Source organism: Carex rostrata, chromosome 11 (genome assembly GCF_964058835.1).
Source record: "Carex rostrata chromosome 11, lpCarRost1.2, whole genome shotgun sequence".
NCBI classification, from domain to species: Eukaryota; Viridiplantae; Streptophyta; class Magnoliopsida; order Poales; family Cyperaceae; genus Carex; species Carex rostrata.
In genome coordinates, this window is record NC_135928.1 from 4,706,988 (window position 1) to 4,718,134 (window position 11,147).

The 11,147-nt window shown below is 33.8% G+C and overlaps 1 protein-coding gene across 1 annotated transcript; it reads right to left on the reverse strand.

The window, feature by feature from the left end:
• Positions 1-2,230: 2,230 nt before the first annotated feature.
• Positions 2,231-10,496, reverse strand: LOC144562310 (putative potassium transporter 13). Its single transcript, XM_078311508.1, has 9 exons — positions 10,240-10,496; positions 8,170-8,401; positions 6,768-7,022; positions 6,200-6,250; positions 5,645-5,905; positions 4,798-4,850; positions 4,584-4,698; positions 4,064-4,318; positions 2,231-3,590 (listed from the first exon to the last, which is right to left on the reverse strand). Exons 1-9 carry the CDS (start codon positions 10,291-10,293, stop codon positions 2,626-2,628), a joined length of 2,241 nt encoding a protein of 746 aa, XP_078167634.1. The 5' UTR covers positions 10,294-10,496; the 3' UTR covers positions 2,231-2,625.
• Between the last annotated feature and the right edge of the window lie 651 nt (positions 10,497-11,147).

Consider the following 11,147-nt stretch of genomic DNA (forward strand, 5'->3'; position numbering starts at 1 on the left):
AATCAGAACATTATCATTCATCTCATGAGAGCCTTTGATATATCTTCCCTTATATTCAGCTAAAAAAGTTTACTTGGAGCGGTACCATGCAAATGGTACCGTATTAGTGATTGAATCGTTAAACTACCATGTCTTTTGTAAAATATTTCATGAATTAATTTCTAATGAAAATGGTCGCTCTAGCAGTCACTTTTTGACTTTTTCAATAAATTAAAATTAAAAACTGAAGTCGCTCAAAATTTGAGACTATTTAATCATTGGATATATTTCTTAAGGAAGCGTCTAATTGTCCACAACTTTTTGTTCACTATTTGTCCACAGCTTTGACTTGCGCGAATACTGTAAAATTACTTCTACATGCTGTATAATTATACAATATATCACATAAAATATATCAATTAATCACAAAACCTCCAGCAACTATTTGAAGTGGTCCCATAATAGTTAGAAAAAGATTGCAACTTGCACAACATGACAAAATAAATGTACTTTTAAATTGTACTTTCGGAAATTACAGTTATAGGAAGTTATTGGCAGTTAGAGTTAGTTATTAGCGGTTATTGGCAGTTAGAGTTAATTATTAGCGTCCGCACTGGGTTGAATTTTGTATACTCTAAAATTGAATCTTGTATACTGTAAAATTGAATCTTGTATACAGTAAAATTTTCAATTGAATTTTGTATAATGTAAAATTGAATCTTATACACAGTAAAATTTACAATTGAATCTTGTATACTGTAAAATTGAATCAGCAGAACTGTAAAATTGAATCTTGTATACAGTAGAATTTTCAATTGAATCTTGTATACTGTAAAAATTAAATCTTGTATACAGTAGAGTTTTCAATTTAATCTTGCATACTGTAAAATATATACTGTAAAATTGAATCTCGTATACTGTAAAATTTTCAAATAATACTGTAAATTTTCAATTGAATCTTGTATAATGTAAAAAGACAGTTAGATAGGAGTGAATAAGGTTGTGGACAAATGGTGAACAAAACCCAGTGGACATAAACTTTTTCTCATTTCTAAATTTTTTTTTTCTGAAATCAACTGTTCCTATTTCAAAAAAAATAAAATAAAAATAAAGTACAATAAAATTCAAACTTAACGAAACTTGGTAGCCTAAACTTGATAAACTTATTAGAAGTTGGTAGAAAAAAAGGCAAGAATTTGAGAAATGGGGTCCTACGTATTTATAAGTGCACTTCCTAGAAATTTGACTTTGGAAAAGCTTTATGCCTAACCTTCGTACAACCCCATGTGAGGAGCGAAGCCAAAAGTAATTAGTTATTACACGAAGATAGATGTAGAGAGAGCGAGAGAGACCCAAATTGTAAAAGAATAAATATAAAATTTCTTTGTATACAACACGAAATGTTAAAGAAAAAACATGGGACCGGTGAACTCACAAAAAAGTAGCATGATGCAACTCGTGTTTCATACCGGCATTGAATTGTCACATTTTCCAGACCAAATTAGAATTTAAATGTTTTGCATGTGAATAGTAAAATACTTTTAAACGGGACTAATGGAAAAATATCTTAAACTTGTGTTTTTTTTTTTTTTTTTTGGAAGTTTGGCTACAATTGTCATCCAACAATATATTAACCAAAGTAAAAATTTGCATAATAGGATAGAAATTGTGAATAAAATAAAATAGATAAAAGAAAAATACCAAGAACGTCCAGAATATTACTGCAAAGTTAAAATTAAAGTTAAACAATTTATACCCAAAAAAATACCTAGATTACTATGGAGAATTGGAGGCCTTTAACAAAATACTAATCTATGATTTTTTTTTTTTAAATAGAACTAAATAAAATAGTTTAAACGAAATCAGGACAGAAGTTTGAAAAATTACAAAAAATAGCTCCACCGTAGCAGTGCGTAGGGTGGAGGAAGAATGAATGGTAAAGATTTATCAAATGAGTCTATAAATCGCCCTCCACCATGTTTTTTGTAATTTCCAAATCTCTGTGCTAATTTTGTTTAAACTATTTTATTTAGTTCTATTTAAAAAAAAAAAATCCTAATCCAGCGAGGCATGTTGACCTCATAGTCTTTGATCCATTAGTTACCAGTTTACATCTCTGTCGCTGATTGGCCCAGTACCCTTATTTATATCGGTGCTCAAATTGGAAAAAAAAAAAGAGGATAAATGATAGAAGATAAGCTGTCCTTTTAACCAAGTTGGATCAGTTGTTGGTATGAACAAGAAACTTAGGTTGAATTCCAATTATAAACCTCTTTATCAACATAGCCTTTAAGAGTCTCTGTCTGTTTCATCAGTAAGAAAAGAAGTGCAAAGAAGCAAAATTTATGATGAAAGTTATATGGAGCATGGGTTCGGTATGTTACATCATACATGATCATTCCAATCTAAAATCATATACATTATCAAACTCTACTTTTTATATTCTATCTTAGCTATACCTTGTGTATTTTTTTTTGAAATCCTGATAGAGGCTATCAGGTTGTGTACATCTATTCCTTGAATGAAAACAACAAAACAACTAAACTATACATATTCAACAATCAAATCTCAACAATGTATGAGCCACAGTACCTTGTGTATTTTTACATCCAATGTTTCAAAATATGTACTGGCCGCAAAGCCGGTTTATACACGGTAAACCATGCCAACCTCCACAACTGAAGTATGAGGTAGCCCTAGTGAAACGGATGACCTCCGTGAATTTCGCCTTAAAAACCCATAAATATTAATTGCAGTTCTCTTAACAACCGATGACGACTCATGCGCCATCACAATTGTGTGACCGATCACGTATGAAACCCCGCTCTCTTTCTCTTTCACGAGTTCTTGCACCTCGGCCTTCATTCTCTCTCTCTCAAACACCCCTTTAAAAGCCACCCTTTTCTTCTTGTCATTTTTAGGACCTTCAAGTGCACCTGCTACTTGGTCGGACACCGTTTCCACCATGACCGAGTTAGTGATTTGTGCCATATCTGTATCTCCTTCTTGTCGAATAAACTCGGCTACTTTCATGAGAAGTTGGGTCTCAAAATTGTGAGCATCTCTCCTTGTATCCTTGTAACCATACCGCACTAAGCACCTAAAAATATGGTCCTCAGGTGAACCAAGTCTCCCAATCACAAATCGCTCATTTAATGGCACCTTTGGCACAACTTGGGTTTCTAAAGCAACAAAAATAAGTATCCGATGAAATGCGGGAAAATTGGTAACAAAATGTGCAAACATTGGGGAGACACCATTATTAAGGTTAGAGAAGATAAGGCCGATGCCAGGGACTCGCACCAGGCCAAGAGTGGGGCCCATTTCAAGGAGTCGGTCAAGCGTAACTTTATTTTGGAGCTCAAAGTTGCGCTTCTTAATGGTACCATAATGCCAAGAAGACATGCAGAGGAGACAGAGGAAAGATAATAGGAGTGGGACCCACCCTCCATGGTGCACCTTTGCAAGGCACGCGGATAGGTAAAGGAGCTCAAGGGATCCGAAGACGAGGACGAAAAGGAGAGCCCACAAGACTGGCCGGTGCCACACAGTCGTTATGATAAAGAACATAAGACAGGTTGTAACCAGCATCACAATGGTAACCGCTAGGCCTGTCGAATCAATGAGAAAAATTGTACTAATAAAATGGATAACATTTTGAAGTGTGTGTCAATTTTGCATAAATATAACCATCTAATATTCTAATATGTAAATTCATTCCTACATTGCTTTTATGCAATATGCAGATATTTCAGTTTACTTTACCATTGGATCTACAATATGCTATTATGCAATGTAATTCTTCGTATCTGAGATCTCATTTTGCATATATCATAGATGATTGTTTATACAGTAAACTAGGATGATAGTTCCAACAACTAAATCAGGTCTTTTACAAGAAACCAAAGTCCAGCACTTGGTTGCATGTCCTTTTGACGGTAATCCCCGGTAAGGATCATGACTAAAGTTCCTATCATATTCACATGAGAGTCGATGGGAAGTCTAGTACAAATAAGTGAACTAAGCCAAAGGCACATATACTTAATCATGAAACTGAAACAAATAGAAATTAAGAATATTTTACCATAAGCATTTCCAATCATGTGCGTATCTCTGAAACCAACAGTAATGGCCAAACACAGTAACAACAGGATCCAGTTCACCTCAGGGATGTAAATCTGTCCGTAAATGTTGTTTGACGTGTGAATTATCTTGACACGTGGGAAGCAGCCAAGTGCTCTGCACTGGCTAATTACTGAGAAAGTTGCTGAGATGATTGCCTGGCTGCCGACTACTGTTGCTAGAGTTGCTATAATTAAAACTGGCCAAAAGACTCCCTCTGAATCAGTGAACCAAAAACAATTAGAGTAAGTTTTACAAATTTCAAATGTTAGGTTTTGTTGACAAGCTTGCAAGAAAAGCATAATGAACATCAATGTACTGGCTTGGTACCGTTGATTTTAGTCTAGTACTATATGTGGTGAATCCTTGATAAGAGCTACTTAAATGAAAATAAATCTTGCTCAAGTACACATTTATATCTAACATAATTCTTAAGATAAATAAACAATTTATAATATAATTAAGAACCAAGATATGTATACCAGGTATTGCCATAAAAAAGCTTCTCTCGAGATCTTCGTGGTGCTTGGAGAGATATGCAGCTTCCCCCATATATGCCACAACGAGGCATGGATATATTATTGCTGTAAATCCCACCTTTAATAATCAAAATATACAGGTTGAATAATTATATCGTCCAATTCATACATATTATCGTTAAATTTAAGAATGTTAAACTGGCAAATTAAGTAATACCCTTATTGAGGGCTTTGAGAAGTGCCCAAGGTCAGCAAACATCGCCTCAGCACCTGATTCAATCATCCATTTTAATACAGTATAAGGAAAGAGCACTGAAATGAACACTGCATGCTTTTCCTATTTGATCCCGGTTTTATTTATTTTTCATTTATTAATAATTAACTTCCCTTTATCGTTCAAGTAACTTGATTGATATATTGCTCACACGATATTTCTATGTTACAAGTTGCCAAAACGCTTGATGAGCACTGTATAGGACAATTTTACGAGTACCTTATGAGCATCAAATGTTTCTCTGACACTTTGTCAAATAATTTGTAAGGACTCTGAGAAAGTCAAGAATCACCTTATGTTCACCCAAACCGTCATGCATAGTACGACCACTAGAAAGCATAAACCAAACAGCCATTCAACCGACCACTTAGTTGCAACCATACGGACAATAATCAAGAAACCCAACAATTAAAGAAAATTATACATAGACAATTAAAAGTGACAGCAATCAAGACACTGTCAGCCTGTCACATCCGGTTTTGGCAAATAAAGAGCCATCTCCCTCTGACAATGGTGTCCTTACAGCCTCTCTCTATATATCTTGAACACCAATGAACTTCTCCAACTCGCATAAGTTAATTCTCATACAACCATTAGTCCATTACAACAAGAGAGAAAAACAGATCTTCCCATTAAAGTTTTGTTGGGCTTTATAGGTCAAATCTGGGCCTGTCCAATTTGGGAATATGTGTTTTTATTGGATTTGAACCAACCTATCTCTAAAATATATATATCCAAGACTTGTCATAATCACCAAGAAATTTTTTTTATTTTTGTTCCTAAAAATCACCTGTTACACAGAGAACAATTCCTCCAAGGGAACTCCACCCGTCTTTCCCAGTTTCTCTAAAGAAATTGTAGATATAATAAGGCGATAAAGCTTGAAACACACCAGGGTTCCACTTGACTATGTTATAAGCACCTATAATGGTGATGCAAGCAAGCCAAGTGATCAGAACAGGTGCAAAGAGGAACCCGACCCGGCGTGTGCCATAGCGCTGAAGAGCAAAGAGGGCCACTAAGATCGCACATGCTATGATGACGATGCAATCTGCATGGTTAACAAGTTTTTGTGATCTGAATGAGAACATATGTAGAACCCAAAGTATCTACCAGTATGTAGTGGCTCAAGTAATTTAGGTTTTAGGCCTTTGTGGTTTATTAACCCATGTTATGTTCTCAAATTAGCTGGATTCATGCTCCAAAAACAGTAGCTGGATTCCAGCCCAAAATACTAAGTCTGTCAACTAGGATAAACAAAGACCATGTCTGATAATTTAGTCATTGGTAAGATCAATAATTGAATTAATAATGTACTGCTACCACTAAGGATGAAGGTGTATACTTTGATGTAGACCAGGGAACTTAACTTGAAGACCAGACACAGCAGCGAGCACTGGAAACAGAGAATGAAACAAAATTAATCGAGCCTCTTCAGTAAAACTGAAAGACAAATGGTATACATACACATAAATTTCGAACAGCCAAATTTGATATTATTACAGCTTCAAGCTGGAGACACACCTTGGTTAATACAGGAGGTTCTGGCATTTCATTTATCTCTGGATCTGATATACATTTTTTTTTCTTTTTCTTTTTTGTTGTTGCTTGGTTTTGTTATGCTAAACTGACACTAAAATATAAATTCCATTTTAGAAGATAAAAAATAAAAGTGTCATTGTTTATTGTACATACAGAGCTTGTTGAGTTGTTGTTTACCATGCTAGTTTTATTCAGTAACATTCGGGGAATGTGTTGCTTCTAGGTTATATGGTCATCTTTGTTACACCTTATTAACAAGATTGATCAGCTGGTAAAATAAAACCGACAAACTGTGATGAATTTCAAACCAAAACCAGAAAGTCAACTTAGTAGAGTTGACTGGGTGAATAAACAAATATAGTTTCTTGTACCAGACATTGTAGGTGTGAAGACACCATCACCAATAACCATGCTGACACCAAGAAGAGAAAAGACAAGGAGTGCAATCTGGGCTGGCCGATGCCTCTCTAAGAAACTTTTTATTACCAAACCGGCATTTGATTCTTTGCAATGCAGCACCGGTTTGCACTCAATAGCTGCTTGATTGTTGTTTGTCATCTGGGAATTGCCTAGGAGCCCCATTCTTGAGTTGCGGCACATCAATGAGTACAAAGCAAATGTACCCCCTGCAGTCATGTTAAATTCAAGATTAGCATATGAAAATTAATGTTGTACATGGTACAATAACAATATTTGTTCACCTGATCAACAGGAAAAAAAGGAGGAAAAAAAATTATTAAGTTGGACAAGTATTAGGTGCAGAAATCTTTATTGTGAAATTATCAAGGGTGTTAGGTTGTTCTACACACAATATGTCCTGTGAGGCAATTTGTCGAACACCTATTAGTCACTCACAAGAAGAGAACAAAAAACAATTTAACCAATATTAATTGTTCACTGGAGGCCGCTACCAAAAACTATATACACAATTTAACTACCATCATTCAAGCATATAGAAAGAAATAATCAAAGCAAGAGAAAGCCGATAGCAAGTAGCTATGCTTTGCCTAGTCAATCTGATGACATGCAACGAATACAACTAATCTAACAAAGCTCATAATGGAGAGTACTATTGTACAAAATATAATCTTTGAGCATAACAATTATCATCCAAATTTGCCCAAAACTAACGAACTACCCCTCTCCTCACAATGGTATTTCACGCTCCCTTGTGAAACAATACACTCTTGCACAAGTAGGGAACTAGGGGGACTATCAGTATCAGTAATGGGCCATATTGGGTTTTTCCAATTTGGGCCTAGAAAAACCAAAGTATAGTGTGGGTTTTGTAGATGCAATAAAAAACATGTAGGAGCGATATGAAAAATCGACAAAAATTTCTCTCCATTGTATAATGTATACTATACACAACCGACCAAACACACTGTATTTTGGGACAAACATGCAAGCATGATAGCAATGCTCTCCACGCGTGTATTCTATAAAAACAACTCCTGGAGACATTTACTTGGGCTGTACGTTGTTTTCATCTAATTAATGGTGTCAATTTTCTCATATAAATCGGTTGCTTACAGATTTAGATGCATTGAACCGTTTCTCACCCCAACCAACCCTCCTGATAATGAAAAACTTGGTGAATAGACTAATTTGATGGGAAAAAAATGCACAAGAGGACTCAAATCCATTCCTAATGAGAGAGATGAATTTTTTTACAATATTAAAACAAAAGTTAAAAGTTACATTTTAAAAAATTACAAGCTCGAAAAGAAAAAAAACGATAATTTTGCAAAGAATCAATAAATTTGAACATACCTTCGCCGTTGTCGTCTGCTGTCAAAACGAAAACGATATATTTGAGTAGGGGAATAAGTGTGAGTGTCCAAATGACCATGGAAAGGACCCCAAGTATCTCAGCATCTTCTTCATGAAGGCGAAGCCGACCTGAAAACGTGCTCTTGTATACATATACCGGTGATGTGCATAGGTCGCCATACACAATACCGAAGCTCTGGTATGCTAAGAGTAAGGTTTCTTTGGGGAACCTCTGCAATGGAGAAATTATTTAATTAATAGTTTTCAATTTGTATTGTATATGAGGGTCAGTTTGTGCAGTCCCCTACAAGTTTAATTCCGATTAATTGTTTATTAAATTTCCTTCAAATTTATGGAAGTTCTGATAAAAACAGAAAAGAAAAAAAAGATGTGAACATGTCCCCATAAATATAAGTTGAAGAGAAAAATTTCACATGCGCGCTGGTCTATAACAGGGAAATTCAAATTCTGGACTAGCTAGCTTATGCATTCAATTACTAATTTTGCCATTTTAAGGGTGGGGAGATACACAAACTGTGTAAATTAATTGCCTCATTGTTTTTTCCTCATCAAGCCTCCACCTGTTCTTTTTAGAAAAGTAACACCAAAGAAAAATAAAAATACAAAGATATTTGTAAATGTCATGTCATCTATAACAATCTTTCTAGCTGGTATATATATATAAAATGAATGATTTATGTACACGTAGTTCTATTTTTTTCTACTTTAATATTGTCCATGTGAAAAATCATGAAACTATAACAATAAATTGTAATTTAAAGCACGTCAGAGTAGTGGTATACATGACATCTAACGAATTTACGTTGTTATAATAATTTAAGAACTTTTCATATTAATTTTGTAAATAAAAAATATAGGTGAGATGGAGCTATAAAACATAGGGACTGAAAATCACGTTGTATCATATTATATTTTATGCATTGAATATTATAGATCGAAGTCCATATCACAGAAAAAGTCATTACTTTAATTAATTGATTCCTCAAATCAAGAAAAGAATAAGTAAAATCCGTGCATTATAATTAGTTCAATGAATTATCTAATATAAATTCCATCATTATCTAGCAATATTCAATTTAGTTGAAATATTGGTTTCAAGAAAATATATGTTGAAAATTTAGAAACTTGTTCCTCTCTAATTAGTTTAAGCACAAGACTGCATGCAATGAGAATTTCTCTTCAATCCCCCCCCCCCCCCCCCCCCCCCAAATATTATCATGAATTAAGTTAATTTCTCCACTATAACCCCTACATTTAATTACATTTTCTAACTTGCAGAACCACGCAATTAATGTATGTATGACTGATTGAAAATGAAAGAATAAGCTAGGATATATAATGGACACCTCGAGTGAAAGATGAATTAGGATAAAGTAAAATAAAAATCATTTGTATATGCGCTATAGCTGGATAATTGAAATAAGAATACAAAAAAAGGCAGCAATAACCTGATTAAAATAAAATGAAAACGCAGTAATTTCTGAAGAAGAAATTCGAAGTGACATTGGGTATTTACTACATCTGACAAAATTTTGCTCTTCTTCGTTAGCAAACTAATCGTGTATAAGCTCACAAGTCACAACTAGTGCTTGTCTCAAAAAGGAAAGATAATATTTGCTATAATAAGGCCATCAAAATTCCAATTTTTTTCCTTATTTAACGGAGGATCTCAAGATAAAGTAAGTGTTTCTAATTATTTATCAATGCTGAACACATTCTATTGGAGAATTAATCATATAGTAATTCCTTTCACTACTTCAAAAGAAAAAAAAAAGAAAGAAAAAGAATTCCTATATTTTTGGAAATATTTATGTTTTGTTAATTAGTAGGATTATTGGAACTATTTATCACTTCATTTAAAATTAAAAGAAAGACACTATTTAGTCAGAGAAGACTCAGCACAACCATTTCAAATCCACAAAAACGCAATATATATGTGATTAATTAGGAATGCGTTAAGAAAAAAAAATTGAAAGTCGAATGGTGTTAAGTATATTACACTTCATTAAATGAAAAGATGAAAAAACTAATGAGAAAAACAGAACTCACCCAAGAACGACGCTTCTGTGAACAAACTGCAGATGACTGATCTGTGATCTCCATTTATCTTTTGGTATTGCTCTCAGTAAAGGTCCAATGAAACCATGCTCCTATTTGTTGGTTCATACTATGTCTATGTATGATTCTTTATTACGAGAAAAGGTGAGATGAGAAGAAGAAAATTTTGAGAGATCGATAGAGTACAGACAGATGGATCGTGAGACTAGAATAAAAAAAATTGATAGATTGTTGGAGGTGGAGAACATGTCAGTTAAGTGAGGGTAAACGTTCCTCTAGAGGTTAGAGAGAGAAAGAGAGAGGCTCCAAACTTTACGTAATACGCCACGGTTTTTTGTAAAAGCTTCTATTGCACTATAGGGTTGTCAATGATACCCTTTTATCCTTTTATGACTTGTATCATATTCGATAAAACGGATATGCATAATTTTTTTTTCGTTTAATTTATCAGGTATGAGTAAGAATAAAGGTAAAGACTATTCATTGTCCGTTATCCTACATGATAATATTTTTTAGTAAAGATTGGTGTATGAGCAGAGTCAGATTTTCAAACTATAGGGGTCAACTATGAATGGGGTCAATCATATAAAAATTTTATACTACGGATGTCAGTCAAGTCATCCAACTATTTAATATCCATAAAGGATTCTACTTTTGAATTTCGAACCTGCGACCTCCCACACGAAGAGTATTTGTCTTTGCCACAAGATTAAATGTTGGTTCTCTCCTACACAGTAATTAAAAAGAAAAATTATAAATAATATACATGGATATATATTTTTTTTTATATTGAGATGATTAATAATATGATATAGTTGTATTTATGACCCATATATATCTATTCAATGAAAATTTTAAATTTTTTATCTGTTTATTCAATTCATATTAATTGTATTTGA